We start from the raw sequence: 23,105 nt of genomic DNA on the forward strand, positions 1-23,105 counted from the left end.
CTGTGAAATGGTAAATATAGAACATGTTATGACAGCGAAGTATTTGGGTAGAAAGGGTGCTTTTACAGTATGTTGTATTCTAATGAGCAAAGGAAGTACAGTCCAATATCACTGAAAAGATGCTCCATTAGAGATGTGGGCAAGGGGTCCATGGTGGCAGTAGCTGGCTTAATGATCTAGCAGGACAAATCTGAGGTCTACTGCTTGGCAGCTTTTACTCTAATACTGTGCAATATCATAACCACATGTGGATATTAAATTTAAATTAGTTAAAATCAAATCAAATTTGAAATTCAGTTTGCATGAATCGCATTTCAAGTGCCTATAGCTGCATGCGTAAGTGGCTAGTGAATTGGAGAGTGTGGATATAGCGCATTATGATCACTGCAGAAAAGTCTGCGACACAGTGTTTCTCTCCAGAATCTGAAAAGATTTATGTATACCTTTAGAGAAGAAAGTATGCAATTTAATACAGTCATTGAATTTGTATTTTTGTTGTATATAAAAGAACTCTGGGTATAAAAAGGCTCAAGAGGTGATTAATTTAGTGACTCAACAATATCTAAGATACATGGCCCTTATTTCTCTTCACTGTGCCATCTTCCAAGTTGACTTCATCCTAGGGTTGTTTCCCTCATGGTGACAATATGGCTGCAGCAGTTCCAGGTGATGTAGAAGGTTCTTTGTGCTGTCTGTCTACTGCATTTGAATTCCTTTGTTTCAGAGAACTTTAATTAGTGTTTGTTTAACAAGTGTACAGGGTTTCCACTGTGGGGGACTACTGTGGGAAAATATTACTTTTGGTGATAAAGGAGAGAAAACTGTTCAGTTATTTCCTGTCTTTTATACAAGTGGTTAGAAATCATGTTTCATGTGTTTTGCTGTGCTCTCTCCCATGGACATAGACTGTACCTGAGGCCTGACTGGTCATTACTTAATTTGGGTCCTGAAAAGATAGAAGCACCTTATTCTTCAGCAGCAAATAGGTTTTTGAGTAATCCATAAAAATCAGATCTCAAGGTTGAGAGAAAAATAGTAGAGAGATAACATGATCCAACCACTCTCTGGTCTAATAATATAAAAATCCTGCAGGCCACAAAGACCAATTCATATTTAAAATATGATTTAAATTTGATTATCCATAAATGTATCTTTTAAAATAAATTGAATCCCAAAATTTATCTGATACAATTCTTAGGCTAAAAGGTGAATGTTAAGATAGCAAACAAAATAAATGAAAGTTCCTAGTACATTATAAACTCTCCCTGATAGTATTTTCTTTTTTTGATTTCTTTTTTTAATATTCTTTTTCAATTTCAAGAGTAAGCATTAAAAAATGGTATCAGTATACGTAATGTTTTATTTCATGTTCCTCTATGAATGAAAAAGTTAAATGTTTTAGTTCATTCTTTTTCTTTCAGACAACACAGTTTCATAGATGTATTTTTCTTTCTGTTATACCAGAAAAGGTAAAGCATTTGCCACAAAGTTTATTTGCATATGCTTCGTATTTACTCTAGAAAGTCTGCTTTTCCATCAAAAAATTTTAAAATCAGTCAGAGGGCTTCAAGAGTTGAAACCAAATTCCTGGCCAGCGTGGCTTCCTAAGGAATTTCAGACACACTCTCAGACTTTGTGCTGACCACAGTGACGTTCTAAGTAGTTGGCTAAGTTTTATTTTTGACTCAGAGTGTGATTTAAGCTCTCATGGAAAATAAGGGTAATTTCCTAGTTAGGCTTTTTATAAAGATTGAAACATTGCGTGATTTGTGTTGAGATTTTACAAGATTTTTGTGAAGTCCTTTGAAGCAAGAATTAACCCCTATTCCTTGTGAGCTATTAGGTGTAAGCCTATTTAGGAGGATGTACACATCAGAGGGGAGGTCTAACTGGAATCCCTGCATCGAGACTCCCTTATGATCTCCTGTTAAGAAACCTGGAAGCCTGAGTCTCTCCTCACCAGGTTGTGTTTCTTCTTCCTTTGTTTCAGATATGGTATTTGGATATGGGTTTGATTAGACACCCTTGTAGAGCATATGGGTATTTCTTCTTTCAGAATACAATCATGTTAAGAGTGTGACCCTTAAGAAGCTATATTAAAATATGCCAGATTTACTTTAATTCCAATATAACTTGTTCTTAGGGTCTTTTCTCTATTATTTGGTTAGGTGCTGTTTTCTCTTTCTCTCTCTTTCTCTCTCTCTTTTTTAATGGACTATTCCAATCATTTCAAGGAGTTTTTGTTACTTTTTACACAGTCTGCTAGATACATATTTAAATGCTTTTCAGGGGCTGCTATCTATAAATATCTAGGAGGTTCACTGTATGAAAGAACATGACCGCAGGATAAGTGGAATCTGAAATCCAGACTACACTCTGGTCCTCACTGTGCTCCCTGAAGGAAACAGTTTAATTTGAGCTAAGGCACGGGTGTGGCATGGGCTGGTAGGGGCATAATTCAGTATTATATGTAATATATTTCCTTTATCTTCTCAAACTTGAATTATGTCAAATTTTCCTTTTGTCTCGTTATTTCATAATTGTGGTTACATTACATAATATCAAATGCACTATTTTAACCATTGTTAAGTGTGCAATTCTGTAACATGAAATACAGTCGCATTTTTGTGCCACCATCACCGCCACCCATGCCCAGAATTTTTTTATCTTCCCCATCTTTGTACCCATTAAACACTAACTCCCTCTTCTTCCCTCCCGCTCCCTCTGGCGACCACTGTTTTACTTTCTGTCTCTGTGAATTTAACTATTATAGGTATATCATATAAATGGAATCATACAATATTTGACCTTTTGTAACTGGTTTATTTCATTTAGCATAAGGTCTTCAGTGCTCATCCATGCTGTAGCATGTGTCAGAATTTCCTCACCTTCTAAGGCTCAGTATATTCTATTGTATGTGTGTAACACATTTTGTGTATCCTTTTACCTGTTCGTGGACACTTGGGTTGTTTCCACATTTTGGCTATTATGAATGATGCTTCTATGAATTGAAATTTTCCGTTCTTTCTCTTCTTTTTGGTATGAACCAGAAATGTAATTGCTAGATCGTTCAGTAATTCTGTTTAATTTTTTGAGTAACTGCCATGCATTTACCCATAGTAGCTGCATCATTTTACTTTCCCATCTAAAATGCACAAACATACCCTAATTTTTCCACATCCTTGCCAACATTTGTTGTTTTCTGGATTTTTTGTTATTTAATTTTTTTATAGTAGCCATCTTAATGGGTATGAAGTTGTGTATCATTGTGATTTTCATTTGTATTTCCCTAATGATTCTTGATATTAAGTATATTTTTATGTGCTAACTGGCCATTTGTCTTTGGAGAAATATTTATTCAAATCGTTTGCACATTTTTCAATTGAGCTGTTTGTTTTTCATTTAGTGTTTTAGGAGTTCTTATATATTCTAGATATTAACCCTGTTTCAGATATATGAAGCAAATATTCTCTCCTATTACATGACTTGCTTTTTCATTCTGTTGATAATGTCCTTTGATGCACAAGCATTTTAAATTTTGATGAAGTCCATTTTATCTATTTTTTTCTTGTGTAACCTGTGCCTTTGGCATCATAAGCAGTAAGTCATTGCCAAATCCAATGTCATGAAGCTTTCCCCCTATATTTTCTTCTAAATGTTTTGTGGTTTTAGCTCTTATGTATAGGTCTTTGATCCATTTGGAGTTAATTCCATATGGTGGAAAGGAAGAGCCCAACTTTGTTTTCTTTTTTTTTTTGCATGTGGATACCCAGCTTTCCCATTTTCCCCTTATTTTTATCACTATCGGTAATAACTAGGAGTAAGATGGAGAATGACCCCAAGTCATGGTGGAAACAATAATAGCATTTCTATATTATCCAGGGATGGATCAACTAGTTTATCAAAGTAAGCGCAACAGGACCAGATAAGCAGTCACCTCTCCAGAGTTGGCAGCTGTGGGACCGGTGCGCATGGTTCACTCCTTGATTTGGAGAGTGGAGAGGAAAAAAGCTAAGCCATCCCTCGGGCTCACCTGGATAAAGAAAAGTCGATTCTGAAACTCTGCCCCTAGGCCTGGCCCTTTCCCCTGCTGGTGTACCAGACCACAGCTGGGCTACACTTCTTAGCCATTTTTTGGTCAGTAATGAGAACTATGCAACTTCTGTCTAATTTTGTTGGTATTTAGGGGCAGTTTTGTTTTGGCAGATTTAGTAAAAAAAAATGTATGGTATCTTAAATTTTCAAAGAGTTTCCATATACTGTAACGTAAGTGTTGTGTACCTGTATTGGGAGGAGGTCATATACCTATTTCTGTAGCAGTTATAAAGATAATGGGATGAAAAAAGAGGTTGGAAATTGTCAACATTTGAGAAAGCATACAATTCAATGGGTAAGAATTTCTTGCACTGTCATTTATGTTTGCATTGAGCAAGTAGGTTAAACTTTTCTAGTCTCTTTTATGATCTTTACAGTGAGAATAATAATAACCAACGCTGTGGGGCTTTGTAAAGTTAAATGAGATGAAACGTATATGCCAAGTACTTTGACAAGGGTAGGCCTGCTGTAAATGCTATGTTAAGGATCTTTGTTTTCCCTGAGAAGGGATAGCAAGATGTATTCTAGGAGGAAATATGGTAAGTCATAAGTGTGTTGGTTTGTTTTTATTTTGTTTCTATCTTTTTCATTGTTCTTTTTAACTACTTCAAATTGTCCTAGCCCAGGGTTGCTAGCATTTGTTTCTTTTGTTTCCTCTTCGGTACCAGTGTCAGTGATTTTCAAGTTTTTTTTGCCTTTTTTTTTTTTTTAAAAAGGAGATTATCTTTGTAACAAAATAATTGAGTTTTTCTTGTACTTACCTACTCAGTACTTATATTTAAGGGCTTTCTCTCCCTTTTAAAGTGCATAATCATGTGTTGCTATTCTTGTACCCTTTCCTGCTTATTAACTGTTTCATAGTTCTATTGAGATATCTGAGTAATCTTCTTAACTTGTCATTGATCGTTCCCAGTGAGAAGAGGGGATGTCCTGGCAGCGTGGAGCGGTATTCGTCCCCTTGTGACAGATCCCAAGTCTGCAGATACTCAGTCTATCTCCCGAAATCACGTTGTGGATATCAGTGAGAGCGGCCTCATCACTATAGCAGGTACAGGGTAGTGCCTTGTTTTGTGAGTGTGCTTTAGATAGGACTTTGAGTTCAGTGGTCACACTGGCATCTCTTTTAACTCTAATCAATAGGGAATTATTAATATTTTTTGATTCTGAGTAAAGTCTAACACATTGCTTTGCCATATTTGTTGTAACTAATAGGTAGATTTGTTATTCATAAATTGATAAATGGTTAATTATAAAAAGTATAATAATAAAAATATAAAATATAACAGATAAAGGGTAGTAACCTAATGAATTATTTATCAATTTATTTCTAGGTGGAAAGTGGACAACGTATCGATCTATGGCAGAAGATACCATAGATGCTGCTATCAAGGCTCATAATTTGAATGCAGGACCAAGTAGAACGGTTGGACTTTATCTCCAAGGGGGCAAAGATTGGAGCCCTACTCTCTACATTAGGCTTGTCCAAGATTATGGACTTGAAAGTGAGGTGGGCGTGATTGCAATACCATCTTACTCTTTACCTAATCTCACCATTACCAATAACAGAGTCAGCAGCCATGTGGCCTCCCTGATTTAGAATTTCCTTTTGCTGGGCTCATTTCTATCTGTGTACTGTGGAAGTGAACTAATGGAGAAAAGGGAAAAAGGGCCTCTTTGCTTTCGTGGCCTAAAACACAATGCCCATTTTAGTTTCTGTTTTAAAATCTGAGGTTTGTTTGCTTCCTGCCTAGCAGAAAGGGCATCCCAAATTCTTTCTACTTGCATCAGGAAGGCTGTTCTTGAGAAGTGATGTTGGGAGCAGAATGAAGCTGAAGCTTCATCAGTCACCGATACAGTGATACATGTGTTGCAGAGTTAGTGCTGGCCTAAGCATTTGGGGCTCAAGTGGTTTCCTCCCACAAAATCAAAATCTAATACTCTCCTAGAACTATTAGTTACAGGCTGTAAAAAGCTGACACGATAAGCGTGTACTTTTTTTTGTTGTTCTTTTGCTTTGTACCTAGAAACTGTTGATATTCAAAGTACCAGCCTAATGCAGTTTTGTTTTTCTAGGTGGCACAGCATCTTGCCGCCACCTACGGTGACAAGGCTTTTGAGGTGGCCAAAATGGCAAGTGTGACTGGAAAAAGGTGGCCCATTGTTGGAGTGCGTCTTGTGTCAGAATTTCCATACATTGAAGCAGAGGTATGTAAATGGCCATGTGGGAATTTTCTGTCTGCATGGGATACCGTTCATCTGTTTTGTTTTGTTTTTTAATCGTCTTTAAAATCAAAATATAGCTAAGTTTTAATGTACATATGTCAGCTGAAATCTGGAGTAAAATGTTTAGCCCAGATTTTTTCCTTTATAATTTTTTATTTTAACTCTAAATTGATATTGATAATGGTAACAATAATAATGGAAAATAATGGATTTCTTTCTCTCCACAGAGCTATATCCCAAGTCTTGTTAACTCACAGTTGGTTTGCCCTTTTGTGAATTTGCAACCCTTGTACCACTCACATGCTATCTCATGAAATATCTTGATTTGACACTTAACTTCTCAAAGATTTAAGCTTTGTTTCTCATCAAGATTTCACATTTTAGAAACCAGAGACCATACTTTAGATTTACTTATATAAATATACTTATATATTCACTTCACGTTAAAACCTGGTATCCAGTAAACATTTGCTTATTGACTGAAGGCAGAACTTCTGTCATTTCGTTACTTTGAGACAGAAATCTTTGGATAGCCTAAACAAATGAGACCATTACTTTTTAATCCCTGTTCTTTGCCTGTTCAACTATGTAAATTATCATCTATATTATGTATAACAAAGAGGTATGCAATTAGTGTGGATGGTAAATAAGAAGTGAAGCAATTTGCATGTTTGTGCCAGGTTCTAGTCAGAAGGAAGGCATTAACCCTTGTCCAATTTGTCTCAGTTCCCAGACCTTCTTTGGCAGGAAAATGAGAAACTTGTACGAAGACATTGTTTGTCTCATACCTGCTACAGACCAGAGTTTATTAAAAAAAAAAGTCACTTTTCCTAAGCACAATTCTTTTGCAATGAAACTTTATTTTCTCTTAAAAAAAGCCTAAAGTAATAATTTTACTCTAATTTAAACTCAGGTGAAATATGGGATTAAGGAGTACGCCTGCACTGCAGTGGATATGATTTCACGCCGCACTCGCCTGGCCTTTCTGAATGTCCAGGCAGCAGAGGAAGCCCTGCCCAGGATTGTTGAACTGATGGGCAGAGAGCTGAATTGGGATGATTATAAAAAAGAGGTATTTTTGTAGAAGTCTTTAAAATCATAGTAACCATTACAAACATGTAATGTCTCCATCTGTTAGTAGAGGCTAGCATAGTTTTTGTGGTGACTTTAGATTTCTTGCCAATTTCTGTGTGTGTGTGTGTGTGTGTGTGTGTGTGTGTGTGTGTGTGTGTTTCATATTGCCAGGTCTTAGGAAACTGGAAAGATATTCTTGTACCAAAATTTGTTACTTGTTTCTGGAAAATCCCTTGTAGAAGAATGCTCTCAAATTCGTGGTCATAATTCCTGAAAAAGATAATGATTGTGGGTAGACGTTTTTCTGGTATTTTTTGAGAACACTCATAGAATGTAATCTACAGTGAAATTCACTCTCCTGAAAATTTGCCTTTGTTAGGAAACCAATTGCCTTTGGTTTTTCTGCTTGACCACCAAATGCGTATTGATTTGTGTTATTTGAAATTTTATATTTGTATCCAAAGTAAAAAAAAGAAAGCCAGTGATGGCCACATGCACAGCCCTGGGCTTATTGTAATAAACAGATTTTCATGGGTTTTTTTTTTTAAACCAAACTATCATAATGTGCAGAGTCATTTTTATGTATTCTTTCAAAAAAATACTTTCTGTGCTCACTGATTCAGTTCTATACTGCCTAATCTTTCTTGAACCCATTCCATTAAGGCACTTTTCCTGCCACTTGTTGTAGTAGTTCTGGTTACACTCACCAACAACCTCCATGTGGCTCAATATACTTGCCAACTCTCCGTTCTCCTTCTACTCAACTAGTGGCATTGACACACTTGATTCCTCCTTCCTCCTTCCTCCTTGAGCTACTTTCTGGAACACCACCTGTCTTAGTCTGCTCAGCTTGCTATAACAAGATAGTACAGACCGAGTAGCTTCAACAACAGGCATTTATTACTCTCAAGTCTGGAAGATAGAAATCTGAGGTCAGGGGACCAATGTAGTTGGGTCCTGTTGCAAACGCTCTTCCTGACTTTCAGATACATGTCTTCTTGCTATGTCCAGACATGGAGGAGAGAGAGAGAGGGAAAGGGGGCCCTACCTTCAAGCCTTATCTAAACCTAGTGACCCTCCCAAAAGCTCTGTCTCTGAATACCATCACATTGGGGGTTAGGGCTCAGCATACAAATTTTGACGGGCACAATTCAGTCCATGGTACCATTTCTCTTGGATTTCCCCTCCTACCTTCCCCAAACTACTACTGCTACTACTGCCACTACTGCCAACCTCAGCATGTCATAAAGAGCTATTTGACTGATTAGGGCTAAATCTTTGTATCATTACCCTATCAAAATCCATTAGCAAACCTTATCATATTTACCTTCAAATCATGGCTTGAATTCAACCCTTTCTTAACACATTTAACTGCTCTCACCTTGATTTAGCATCTCTTACATGGATTATTGTAATAACTTCCCTACCCTACACCAGAGTCCCTGCTTTGACAGCTTCAGTGATTCTATTAAAACATAAGACAGATCATTGGATATGTCAGTCTGAAGTTCAGAGGAACATCTGAACCAGAGCTGTACGTTTGAGTAGTATTTAAGCCATCAGACTGGATAAGATCCTGGGAGTTCATGTGGTTAGATAGCAAGCAGCCCAAAGACTGAGCCCTGAGCACTCTAGAGTTTAGAAGCTGGAGACAAAAGGAAGGATCCAGGAGACAAGGCACATTATAACTAGTGAGGTTGGAAAACGTGTGAGAAGACTTGAGAGAGTTGTGACTAGAAAGGGAGGAAGAAAAGTATTTCAGGAAGAGGAAAGCAATCTGCTGTATCAAGTGTTGCTGATGGGTTTAGTAAGATGAGGATTGTTAATGAATCATTCCTTTGCTAAAACATCCTTCTTTTATTCACAGTAAATCCAGAGTCATTACAATGGTTTACAAGGCCTTTGTCATCTGGCCACCACCTTTCATATCCCTGGTCTTTCTTCCTATTCATTCACTCTCCTCCAACCTACAGGTCAAGTTGCTTTTTTTCACTCACATCTTGCTGATGCCTCTGCTGAGAATCTCTTCCCAAGATATACTCATGGCCTTCTCCCTCACTTCCTCCTAATATGTACTCCTGAGAGACCTTCCTTAATGGGGCTAAATACAAGAGCCCCTTCCTTCATTCGAATGACATTTTTTATCCCTTTCTTACTTTATTTTCATCTTTAGCATCTATTCCCATTTGTTATACCATGTATTTAGTTATGGGTTGTCTGCCTCTCCTCCAGAAAATAAGCTCCCCAAAGGAGTAGACATGATCTGTTTGTTTCTGTACACTCAGTGCCCAGCATATAGAGTGGGCCTTAAATAAATATGTATTGAGTGAGTAAATGAACATTATCGAGCCATCTATGTCATATATGTAAGGAAGGGTTGGGCATAGGTTCTGTACTTAAATTGTTCCCATTCTAGTCTAGGTTCCCAAAGATGGTTACATATCAGAGTCACCAGGGAAATGTAGAGGAAAAGGGACGATTTCGAGGGTTGTCCTTAGACTATCAGAATCAGAGCCTTCAGGGGTGAAATGGTCCTATGTTTGAGAAATTATCTTATAATATTAATATAGTTCATGTAGTATACTGCTGGTAGAATTCTCCAGTTGAAAGAGCTCCTTAACCTTGACCACAACTCTGTCAGGCATAAATCTTTACCCCTATTTTATAGTTAAGGAATAGGCTCAGGGAGTAAAGTCCTGGTCAGTGTTCACATAACTAGTAAGTTGTGAAACTGGAATTGAAATCAGGTATTCTGATCCTAGAGCACACAGTTTCCGCACCCTGCCCTGTTAACTCAGAGTTTAGAAAATTGTGTTAAGCAAATGAAAACATATTCTTTAAAGTAGATAATTTGGTGCCTTAAAAATGCTTATGTGCATTGTTAGTCTCCAAAAGGGAACTTATTTTGCATTGGTGGGACTGGTTTATAGCTCTTCCTGTTTTGAGTTTGGTTTGATCAACTAAACCTACATATAGAGGCACTCATTTCTACTTTATAGAAGGACTGAGGATAATGTGTTCCTGTAAAAATTATGGTTGGAATGATTTGAATATGCAGGAAGATATTCTGTGCCAGGAATTCAAGCTGTAGGAGGTAGAGAGGAGGAAGAAAATTCTGTAAACTGGTATTCGGCCCTCCCGAGGAAACTAGATTTAACTTCAGTTCAAATTTTATGAGCAGATTTATGTACTCAGGAATATTCTCCCATCCCCCTCAACAAAGTAACAGAAATAAAAGACCTAAAGTTATTACTCAGTATCCGAGACATTGGAGTGTTAATGAGGTCTGTGGACAGTCTGGAGAGAACAAAGGAGAAGGGGAAAAAAAAAAGAATTAAAGGTTAGAAAGCTGGACTTCTGAGAAAAGGTTAAAAGCATTGGGATTATTTAACCTGCAAAAGTGAAAGAGGAACAAGGTGATAAATAACTCTCTGTAGATGAATTGTGGTTGTTTTCACCAGTCAATACTTAATGAGTGACTTGTCTACTGAGCATTATACCAAATATTTTAGGGGAATAATAAATAGCTTATAGTTTCGGGATCTTGAAATCTAATTGAGTAGTTATAACACATAGATACCTCAGAAATGTATTTATGTTTTCCAAAATTTAGAGAAAGATTTAGAGAACTATCATTCAAAACCAAATTCAACCAACTTGGCAGAACCACTTAGGGAGGAAGGCATTGTCTGGATGGGAGGGGGATTGAGAGAGGAGTTGCTGGAGATATTTAAAAAATGGGACACCATCCAATTGTGTCCCACAGGGTATAAAATCAGTCTAAAAATGACTACATAGTCAAAAGAGTTTAGAAAATTGTGAGTTACACAAATGAAACTATTTTTATTGTGTAGATAATTTGGTGCCTTTAAAATGCTTCTGTGCATTGTCCATCTCCAGAAGGGAACTTACTCAGAGACAGACTCAACTCTCACTTTTTGGAAGCGTTGGGGGAAAAGGAGACTAGTATTGCCTAGGAAATATTTGGGAAATGCTGCCATAGTATCTAGTAAGGAGATTTTATAACTTTCAGATAAAGGATACATTTCATCGAGAGACTTTAAAGAGAAGGCCATGAAAATAGACTGAGAGTATCACAAAAAGAAATTTTTCAAAACCAATTTCAGTGAGGAAGAAGCAAGTGAAGAAATGGAGTGACTGAAGAAAAGGAAGTTGATAAATAGCAAATTGAAAACAGATGAAAGACAAGTGCTCAACAATGAAAAAATATCCAGGAATAATATGGATGTATATAAAAAGTGTCAGGCATTGGCCAAATGTTAGAAAAAATGCTAAGGACACAAAAGAATAACTTTTAAAAGTGGAAAAGAATGCCTGTGAGGCCTAATCTAGACTATTGCTTGATGAGACTGGCACCCTCTTCTTGAATGCTAGAGAAAAGGGAAAACTTTTCAACTTATAGTTTAATAGCAGATTGTTTTTCTTTTTTTGGTCAAGGATAATGATTTTCAGTGTGAAAAGAGCAAAATAAATATTGGTAAGAGGAAATAGATATTCAAATAGGACGTTGCTCTAAATGAGTTTGTATGCCAACCCAGAAAAATTATACCTCAGGGTACTCAGAGAATTTGCAGATGGAATTTATTTAATCACTGTTGAGCTTTAAATATTGTGGCAGTTAGGAACAGAACCAGAAGACAGATCATGGGCAAATGCAATACCAAATTCCAAAAAGGAAGAAGAGAGAAAAAATAGAGTTTGTAACTTATAAACTGGTGGTCTTAGCGTTGTTATTGGAAAGTTTCTAGATTATGGCATTTTAAGTTTATTAGCATTTAGCAAGAAGTATAGTGATCACTGGAAGCTAGTAAGGAATTGCTTAGGAAAAATCATTTCATATATCTTATTTTCTTTTTATAAGGATTAGCAAGGCTGTTGGACCAGGGAAATGTTATAAACAAAATGTAGTTGAGTTTCTTAAAGCATTTTATGAAGCCTCATATGATATCTTTTTTTAAATTGGTGGATTCGTAGTCAAACGATCATTGTTTGCTTCAGAGAAGGTCTCTGGCAGCAAGCAGTCTTGAGGACTCTGTCATTGGTTTGACTTAGTCTACCTTCCTTCAGGTGCTTAGGTTACAGTGTTGATGGCATGCATCTTTGGTATACTAATAATAGGAAACTGGAAGGACAGTGAATGTTTGATGACAAACTGAAGCAAGGGGTGAAATTTCATTAGGTATAAGTTAATAGAGATAAATGACAAACCTTGCGAGAGGTAGAAAAACAACTTCATCTGTTCCTGAGAGATTTGACAAAGCTTAACAGTAACACATGTGAAGATGAAATATGGTTTTTGTTATTTGTGAATGCATAGCAGGCAGCAGTGGATCATGGCTGACCCCAAATGCAATTGCAATTTCAAGCTACATTAATAGAAATTATATCTTTAGATTGATGAAGCTGAGAGTTACTCCTTTCTAGGTACTTGCTAATCCCAAACAAATTGGAGGAATTGCAAAGAGATGGGTTTAATCTCAGTATCCCCTTTGAGCTACTTCCGGTGGCATTGAGTTATTGCCCTATTGTTAGTGTTCTTTCAATGGAGACCTCATGCTTCCATTTTGGGAATGTTGTAAAGAAAATGTGGAGTTAGGGAAGTACATGGGGTGAATTCTATGGGAAAATCCTTTCCAACTTTGAAATTCCACGATTCCTTGCTTGATGGAGTGTAGATAAATTACGTGAGTGATGAAGTTACATGAATCAAAGAAGAGCTTGTTCTTGGAGGGAAGCATCAGAGATGCTATTTCCAGGGAAGTTAATCTTGAATCTTGAGTTTTGTAGAACATGACGGGGTAAAATTGGTGCAATGGAAAAATATTGTCTTTTTATTAATGGTGGATTTTCTTGTATAAAGAAAGTAATCTGTCAGTGAAGAATGCCCTTTGTGACTTTACAAATGTTATATATACCTTTATGTATCATGTGTGTATGTGTATGTATGATACATATTACATAGTATATTTTTATAGTATATAGTATATATTTTATATATATATAAGCTGAGATAATATTTTAGCATTCCTAATTCTATATCTAGTATAGTTATTTTGCTATTTTACTACAACATATATTTATGTTATTTATGTATTTATATTAAAGCATGTAAATATTATATATTTCTCCTAAGAGAAAGGAAAAAAGGGAGGGTCATGATCTCAGAAAATTAGCTTGTCTTCCCAAGAAGGAGGAGCAAAGGCACTTGTCACCGACATGAGATCCTTTGATGAGAAGTCTGGGGAATTTAGATTTGTATTAGCGAGCTTTCTCCAAGTTATGCTATATAAATCTTATTAGCTTACCATGGCAAGCACCTTACTCTTCACTCATTACATGAGGATTGCATGTTAGCTGTTGTGGCTCTTTTTCATATTCCAGATTATCTTCAGATCTTTCTGATTTATACCGCTTCTCTGGCAGGGAAGCATGTATATATTACTGATATAGGTATAAGGGAAGAAAGAGATATTTGTGAACAATATACAGTATAGTAGAGTCATTTTGAAAGTTCTTAGATGGGAGGCAGATATGATAAAAACTGTGAATGACAATGTTCTCAGCAATAGTATCAGTTGAGGTGGGGATATCAAAAAACAGGAAGAGGAACTAGTCTGAATAGCTTGTTTCTTCTCATTACTCTGTAACTTCAACCCAATATTGGAATTTTAGTGACAGAATTTCAGAATAGCTAATATGATGTCTGTCTTGGTGTACTGCACGCCACACTAGTAGTTGTTGAAGTCATAGCTATCTTCCTTTAATTGCTTTTTTGTCACCAAACCCCAAGAATTTGGTCAGATAGATTTTGCTAGTGAATACTGTAGAAGAATATTCAGCAGTTAAAGAAAAAAAAAAAAAAACAAAGTAGTAAAACTTGCAGCAACATGAATGAATCTTAGAATCATTATGCTCTAGAAGCAGTCAAACACAGAAGGCTGCCTACTATGTGAACCCTTTTATATGAAATTCAAGAGGGAAAACTCTGGTGACCAAAAAAGCCCCCAAGAAACAGATCATTGGTTGCCTGGGACTAGAGGTCAGGGGAAGAGATGAACTGCAATTGAGCAAAGAAAGCTTTTTAGGATGATAGAAATGTTTGATATCTTAATCATCGTAGAGTATCCATCAAACGACATACCTAAAATAGGTGGAGTTTATTGTTTATAAATAATACTTCAGTAAAACTGGCAGAAATAAAAATTGTGCTGGTCAGATAAGTGAGGATGAGCAAGCTTCTTTTTAGAAAACCAAAAGGAAAAAATCAATAAATCTTTCCATAAATCTTTAAACTTTGTGTGTCTGTGCTTTAGGAAGAACTCGAAACAGCCAGGAAGTTTTTATATTATGAAATGGGTTATAAATCCCGATCAGAACAGTTGACAGATCGCTCTGAAATTAGCCTACGGCCTTCAGACATTGACAGGTACTTCTAATAAGTTTCTGTTTCCTTCTCTTTTTTCCTTCACCTACATAAGTATATATTTCCATTATTCAATGTTGTATTCCAGGTATAAGAAGCGATTTCATAAGTTTGATGCAGACCAAAAGGGCTTTATTACTATTGTTGATGTTCAGCGTGTATTAGAGGTAATTTTTTCTTTTTTGGTTCAATGTCTTGGACAGCAAAAGAATGTGAAGATTATAATAATTTTTTCTTATCTCATAGGTATAGGTAATATTTCTCTTTTAATTTTTGGAAAGTTAGTAACATTACCAAAAAGATTTGTATACTTTTTAGTTAAACCTTGTTATTTTGTGCTTTTTAGAGTATCAATGTCCAAATGGATGAAAATACACTACATGAAATTCTGAATGAAGTAGATTTAAACAAAAATGGACAAGTTGAACTCAATGAATTTTTGCAGGTGAGTTGTACTGAAAGGAAACAAGTGTATTTGCTTTTTATCTTTTGATTGTCAAAGTGTGTTCGACAATCAAGCTTTGAGTCCACACAGTTGTCCCTTCATTCTGGAAAAAAATAAAGAGAGCTTGAAGCCAGAAAAATTGATATGTTTGCCCTCAAGGGTAAGACTCCATGTGGTGCATATTCTTTTTCTTTCTTCTTGTAAGACACATTCTGTTGTGTTGGTCCATTTAGATTAAGTCAAAGTTAATTATGGCTAAAAGGAGTGAATAAGCAGTATGCTTTTTTAAGAAGTATGCCATGGAATACCACTGCTGGCCCACACCTGCTTCAGGAAGGAGCACGAGGTTTCTAATGTGGAAAGTAAGTTTTTAAGGAAAAAGTTTTAATCATTGTTGCATTCATTTGAGAATCATATTCGCTTGAGAACCTGAAATGTAGTGATTATATTCTTACTTTATAAAGAGCCTGAAAAACAAAAGAAAGGAAAGATGCCATAGAGGAAAGGAAAGGTCAAGACCATAGAATTCAAGCATTTCTATTTTTACTTATTCAAGGCTCAATTGCTTAATCATAGCCATGAAGGAACTGCATTTTATTACTCTAACTTCAAACTGGATGCTGCACGTCATTCCTTAAAGGAGACAAATTCAACAACCCCATGCATTATTTGTGGCTGTCCGCATCACATGAAGAATGCATTGGCTTCCAAATAGCCAGGGTTTTTTCTGTAGTGCTTCTTGGGCAGGTATTTCAAATGAATGCCAGGTCTTGCTTGCACCATGGCAATGATGAATGCTGAACATGAAATAAATTAATGCTGGGGATTTTGGTCAATGTCAGCCCTTTCTTCACTGTGTCAAGTTAAACAAACAAGATCAAGGCAAAGGAAATGGTAATTGTCTCTCTGGAGATGAGCTGCAGATAAGAGCATTGTTGAATCTAAATGCAGAAAATTTTCACAGGTTGTGTCCAGCATTACAAAAAAGAGTGTTTAGTTCTTTAGCTTACTGTTTAACTAAGTGCACATTTTAAATTAAGTTTAAAATGTATGCTTGGCGGTTAGAAACCATTTAATACATTTTTGTCTAGTATTTTTTTTGGAGACTATTTTGTTTGTCTCAGGATTTTAGAAAACTTTGAAGAAACAGTTTATGTTTCATTTCATGTGTGTTGTACATAAACAACAGTATTTAGGGTTGGAAGAGCTAGGATTTTAGAAACAATAAGAATCTAGTTTTATGGATATGCCATGTAATTTGGATTTCAAGTAATTTTCTTTAATACAATAGAGTTAAACACATAGAAAATAATTTAAACCATCTGCAGGTTTTCTTGTACAGTTTTTAATAATTGAGTATTTCTTGTTTTTTGTCCAATTCTTAATGAAAGTGACTATTCATGCCTCTACTAACTTAAAAAATGCTGACTGTATTTCTCAGGATATATATTCACACCCAAATGTTATTTTTTCTTGTAATATGGTTTCAAGACACATATAATGTTTAAATAAACTTTGAATTTTAAAAGGTTGATATATAATGTACTGTTTATGGATAAAGAAAAAACTCTAGCTTTATCAGTTTTGTTAGCTCTGATAAACTTTGAAGGTTTTCATGGGATCACGGAAAAAACTATAAACAATAAATTGTTCTGTCTTCAGATGTCAGCATTGTTTATATCAGTCATTATATGTAAAGTGTGTTTTCAGAGTTTTTTTAATTAAGTACAATATTTTGTTCCTTAAGATGAAGAGCCCATGTTTACCTCATTAAACCCTTGGTTTTTCAATAATCCTCGTGGAAGGTTCATGATAGGTATTATGTGGTTATATGACTTTATTTTTAGGTTTGGGCTCTAATGCTACTTCTGCTCATAGGAGTCAATCTCTAATAAGCAATAGCCTGTGAACCAGCTTTTAATAAGGTCATGAAATTCTGATCCAGCACCTTGGCAGGTGCCTCTGACTCTGATTCAGAGCCATTTAAAGAAATGTGTCTCTCTGAGCTAAAAACTGTAGCCCTAAAACATATTTTGAGAATTTATATATATTTCTGGTGAATGGCTAAATCAGTTCTTTTTAAAATAAATAACCAAAAAGATTGGGGAGGTGATATCGAGACAAGCAAATAGTTAAAAACACATAAACTTGAATAGGAAAAAAAAATCCCCAAGCTCATAATTGCAAACTGCCTCCCAGATTAAAAGGCCTTTGCCCGCTGACTGCATGTAATTTCAAGACTAATTCTGATTTTATCCATTGGATAAAAATGAATTAGGTAAAACCTGGGCTGTGGAGTGCTTTTAATTCTTAAGGTAGATCTCTGGGTCCATTTTCAAGGACTTAAATGCAAATTACTTTATCAACTCTTTAAGGAATTTGGATTTAGGGGACTTGAAGTTGTCAAGTACAGTAACAGTAAAAAAAGAGTAGTTAAATATAGATCATGATTTGTCTTTGTTCAATCCCTGAGATTCTTTTTTAAGATTTTTAAATGGAACTCAAGATCCAATATTTGAGTTGCTCAAAAAAAATATGTGCCCTGAGCATATTAAGGGACAAAAATCTAATACATTTGATTTGCATTTAAAGGCAGACTGATTTTGCTAGGTGGGTGTAGTTTTTATGGCAGCGGTGAACTACCTACCCCTTCCCCCCATTTTTGAAATATTCAAAAATTGTACTCTTCTTATTTGAGCTGTAGGGCAGGCTGTGGCTTTTGATGAAGCACTTAATGGCCTCTGCCTGTGGCAAAGGTAACCATTAAAATGCTGTGAAGAAGGAAGTAAGCTGGCCTGCCTTCTGAATCTGTTGTATGTTTTCTCTTTAAGCTGATGAGTGCTATTCAGAAAGGAAGAGTGTCTGGAAGCCGGCTGGCTATTCTAATGAAAACGGCAGAAGAGAACCTGGACCGAAGAGTTCCCATTCCAGTGGACCGAAGTTGTGGAGGATTGTGAGTGTGAGCAGTAAATCCTCAGCCAACAAACATAGGAACAACAAATTGTCATGTAACAACAGTTACAAAATACAACACTCCAAAATAGTGTATATGGATAGCTGCTGTGTTTTTTTTTAACACTGGGAAACATTCCAAAGCTTTAGAATGTTGATGTATACCCGTTATTTGTATTTGCCATTCACTCTAGCTTCTAAAAAAATGTATTTTATCTTTTTTCTCTTTTTTCATGTGCCCTGACTTAATGTTTTGTATCCATTTTGTAACCTGTTAGGCTGGACATGCTCCCTTTTTGCATTTTTGTTTATTTATTCTAATTAAATTATAGAGGCAGAATATTTTGGCTGAAATCAAAAAAAGAAGCTGGAAAAATTTTGTGACATACCCAAAGCTCTGGACATTAAGCTTGTAGATATTATTTGCCTTGAAAGAAATTGAGCTGGGAGCGAACTATTAAAATAACAGTTTTTGGAGATGTCTCAGCCCCTTCCTTCTTCCTCCAGCTTGTCTGCCTTCCCCATCAACAGTTGTACAATTTTATATCCAGAGCATGACTGGCAAAATTGGAGAGGGACAGAAAAATTTTGATCTGGTTACAGGAACAAATCTGAGGGAGAAACTCTGAAAGCTTCCAGAATCACAGGTATAAGATAAGGATAGCATTGACATTTGCTGGGAGTTACAGTGATAGTTTCATCTCAGCAATTCATTTTTTTCCCTCAGTCACTGCTGGTTTTTCTTTGACTATTAGAGTTGCCATGAAGATCCTTGCCTTTTTTTTTTTTACTTTAAAACCAGTATGTAAGTGGTAAGTTGGATGCAGTGGGATGAAACTGAATTTCTCAAATCTTTACAGTAATAACAAATTTAAGCATTAAAAACCTATGTTTATATATCTACATAGGATAGCACAATTTTTAATTCCCAAATCCTAAATCTTACAGTGTGTGATATTGTCAAACATGACCTGTTTTGCTTAGTTTATTGCATCCATTTGGGGGGACTATTTGTAAACAGATACTAACGAGGACAGAAATAGACCTTAGGTAACTTTATTTACAATCATTTGTAAAAAGGCACCACACTCAAGGTCCTTTTGGTTACTATAAAGGCTTTCTCATTCCTTACTCAGTGGAAAAGTTCTCAGTCAACTACAAAGAAAAAGAAAAAGAAAAAAATAAAAACATACACAACACATACTCATACACATTCTCCCCCAACATTCACATGCAGAGACACAAAACAAGCACAAATCCACCTGTATTGCATTTAACAAATAATGTGTTGAACTTAAGGAGCCATTTCAGTATGTTTTGGCAATATTTTGGTGACATTTTTGCCAATCATTGTGCTTCCTCTTGTGAACTACCTAGTTTTTGTGTCTCAATGTCAGGTTGCATATATAATAGGAGACCTAAACTCTTTCTGATGACAGGTTTTCATCACGCAGACTTAAAGTCTTAGTTTTTATAACCAGGTACATAAAACACTTTTGTGCTATTATTTCTGTCTGTCTCAACATCATAGAATATCTTTATGCCTCATTTTAGTGGGGTATGAGCCTGTATGTCATCATATAAACACTGGAAATTCCCTCCCTTAAGCACCCACACTCACCTTCAAAACAAACAGGTAAGATAGCATCTTAACTCCTTTCGATTTTAAAAGATGTTTTAGACTTGCCTCTTTGAAAGGGAAACCTAAAACACAGCAAGTGATGCTCTGAGGTACCACTGTGAAATTTTTCTTTCAGGGTGATAACTTTTTACACTGACTTCTATGTTATTTTTTTAAATAACAGAAGCACGTGGCTTTGTAGTTTAGTATTTTTCTATCAAGACAGTATACTTCATTGTTTAGAATCCAGTGACATGGAATGGACAGAAGAGCTGTCTTTTAAAACATTACAGATGATATACCACAGTATTGTATATTTGTTCTCCCTCTCTCTCTCTCTCTCTCTCTCTCTTTCTCTTTCTCTTTCTCTTTCTCTTTTTCTAGTTAGAGCATGATAAGGATGACTTGTATCCTCCCTGAATCCATTACAGTAGGGATCCGGCTTAAACCTGACTGGCCCGGGCAGAGCTGCATCTGTAGCGCAGACCTTGTTTATGCACGCTTTGCTATGAATGAAGTTCCTTTAAGGACAAAGAAAAGCACACTTTTCTTCTTTTGAGCATATTTGCTTTTGCTTAAAATCTGCTAATTCTAAAACATACGCTCCTTCATCAGTCCCAGAGACTCATCTTGGAAATGAGCTGGTTCCAAGTCTTTACTGTGAATAAGGCACCCCTACATTCTTGTGTTAGTTCTTAATTAAACCTGTACAGCTTTTTTTTTTTTTTTTTTAACCTGATTTCAGAAAAGGAAAAACGAAATAAGGGGATAAGCCCTTTAAAAACCTACTCCAAGTGCAAAAGAATTTTTTTTCCTTTTTGCATAAATGTGATGTAAATGATTCTGTTAGGGTGGGTATAGGATGTACAGAGATTGTCTTTTATCATCAAGTGATTTCTTTCAAGAGCCTTTAAGGGGATTCAGGTGAAGGAATCCCCATCTGTGGTGGAGAGCTGGATGCTCCTTTAAATAGCCCCTACCTCAGTCATAACAGTAGCGATAATGCTGGATTATTTGTTAAGCCAAGGTTGCCTGCCTCATATCCATCATGCTGTTTGCAATATTCTTGCTTTCAATCAATTTATACTGACTGAAACTTTAGGGTTTGTACTATTCAATGCATGCTCCCTATTTTGCTTTAGTTTCTAGCTTTGTTTTATCTTTTTCAAATTATGTAGCTTACTCTTTTGTACAATAAAAATTTCATTCTGACTTTTACTAAACATACTGTAAGAATGAGTCCTTGATCTTATTTTCTTTTTTTATGTATTTGTAAGATCTTTGGCATATGAATGTAGTAATACTGACATCAGTAATGCTATAACTTGCAGTGTTTTGCATTATGTCACCCCCTTTTAGGGAGTAAAAAAACCCTACTGTATTTTTAAAGAATATCATGTATAAGCCCAGTGCTGAAGTGGATATACACAGTGCATGTTTTCATATGTGGCCCTTTTATGTATTGTGTTGGTTATTGTTCTAGATTGGACTGTTAAATACTATGTTTGAGGCTGGGTTGTCATTTTTATAACTGTCTTGGTGTTTTATCGCCATTATTTATTACTTTTGATATACGGAATGAGCTGCATGCATTTATAGAGCAATAAGAGGATGTATTTAATGTGCCTTGTTTTTAACTGAATAAGAACTGAAAGCATGAATCAATAAAACTGATTAAAATGGTCCATTTGCTGGCATTTTGATGTTACTTGCAGTCAGAGAAATAACTTTGATTACTGTTGAAGTTTTAAAAAAAGTTTGAAAATATTTTCACAAACTATGTTTTTAATGGCACTTACACATTAATTCTTTTAGCTTGAAATTTTGTAATTTAATCTTAAAAGTAAATCACTGCCAGGACAGCTGTAATTTTATGAGACTGCCAGGATTATTTGTATTAATTTGTTGCTGGAGCCTTTAGGGCATGACTTCTGTATTTGTGCAATCCTATTCTAAAATTATATTCATCCTATTATAACTCAGCTGAATTCTTGTTTTTCCCTTTTTTTTTTTTTTTTTTTTTTTTTTTTGGTCTCCCAGAGCCTTTCAGCCTGAGGGTTCCCTGGCAAACTGATGAATTTTATCATAACTAAAATCAATAGAAATGAATGGGAAAGATTACATAATCCATTTTGATCATCTTACACGTCAAGTTAGTGCAGGGTTGCCAAGTGTTGATAAATGCTCTGACAGAAAAAATGCTATATATTTTCATTGTCAGTAAATCAGTAAAGCTGTTATCAGTTTTAACACAAATTTTACAATGTCCATGTTATTTTATAGGTTTTAATTTACACATGTATATGGAGCATACTTTCCATTTGTGGTTTCGATGCACTGCCCCCTGGTTTTGCGTGCTCAAAGGCATGCGTGAGCTTCTGAAGTTTCTTTGAAATTGAATAGAATACCCAAAGCCATGGCTCCCATATGGACTTATAACAATGAACTGTTTGTTCAGTGGCTGGAAAAAAAATATAGCAGCTCAAAACATTGTTCATTGATCTAGCTTATCAAATTTTATAGCCCTTTAAAATTTGTCAACAAAAAAATTGTTGAAATAGATTGCTCTTAGTTTTTGAAATGTACACAATTTATGATACTCTCTGGGAAATGGATACTAACATCAATATTTGCAATCTTTGTCAACATCACATTATCATTGGTGTCAGATTTCACCTGATGACATTTGACTTATGAAGGAAGGACCAATGGAAGTTTTAAGTTGATGTGGCACCTTCATAATGAGAGGATTTCTGAATAGGAGATGGAGTTGATGAGCCTTTTGTGGCTGTACTTTGTATTTTAGGTCCCTAATTAGCTACCAAACCTGTGAAATAACATGCATATAACATGATGTATGGGAGCCATGATGACACCAGGTATAGTCCTGCAGATCCTGTGCAAAGAAGGTTGTGGGCCCTTTGCAAAAAGCAATGAATAGCTTTGCCTTTTGTTAAATACCTGATTCAGAATAGTAAGATTTATTTGATTAAGCAAAACTGCTTTAGGAAAATCATCAAGGCCATCTTTGTTCTCCACGTTGGGTTCAAATTGCATTGCTTAGCAAATCCTACCATCAGTTCCCCTGTTAGTTAACTGTCTTCACACTGGAGTTGCTTGAAACCATGAAAGCTGAGGTATGTATCTTATAGTCGTAGGTAATATATCATGTGTCAGTGGATGAGGTAGGAGGATGGAGTCTCACAGTGCCCACTTTGGCCGTTAGAACATGGCACGTGGTACACCTGGCC

At 35.8% G+C, this 23,105-nt stretch overlaps 1 protein-coding gene across 3 annotated transcripts in view; it reads left to right on the forward strand.

Moving 5' to 3' along the window:
• GPD2 (glycerol-3-phosphate dehydrogenase 2) overlaps positions 1-21,533 on the forward strand; it is a 134,580-nt gene extending 113,047 nt beyond the window's left edge. For 2 of the 3 annotated variants that reach the window (XM_054562754.1, XM_054562753.1), the window contains exons 10-17: positions 5,009-5,143; positions 5,427-5,602; positions 6,169-6,300; positions 7,232-7,390; positions 14,727-14,839; positions 14,925-15,003; positions 15,183-15,281; positions 18,113-21,533. In XM_054562754.1, the coding sequence (XP_054418729.1) occupies positions 5,009-5,143; positions 5,427-5,602; positions 6,169-6,300; positions 7,232-7,390; positions 14,727-14,839; positions 14,925-15,003; positions 15,183-15,281; positions 18,113-18,238 (1,019 nt within the window). In that variant the 3' untranslated portion in view covers positions 18,239-21,533. The remainder of the gene's footprint in view (positions 1-5,008; positions 5,144-5,426; positions 5,603-6,168; positions 6,301-7,231; positions 7,391-14,726; positions 14,840-14,924; positions 15,004-15,182; positions 15,282-18,112) is intronic. The other variant, XM_054562755.1, reaches the window with a different exon arrangement.
• Positions 21,534-23,105: the final 1,572 nt, after the last annotated feature.

This window comes from Pteronotus mesoamericanus, unplaced genomic scaffold, assembly GCF_021234165.1.
Source record: "Pteronotus mesoamericanus isolate MK-2021 breed Mesoamerican mustached bat unplaced genomic scaffold, CSHL_Meso_final scaffold_651, whole genome shotgun sequence".
Taxonomy (NCBI): domain Eukaryota; kingdom Metazoa; phylum Chordata; class Mammalia; order Chiroptera; family Mormoopidae; genus Pteronotus; species Pteronotus mesoamericanus.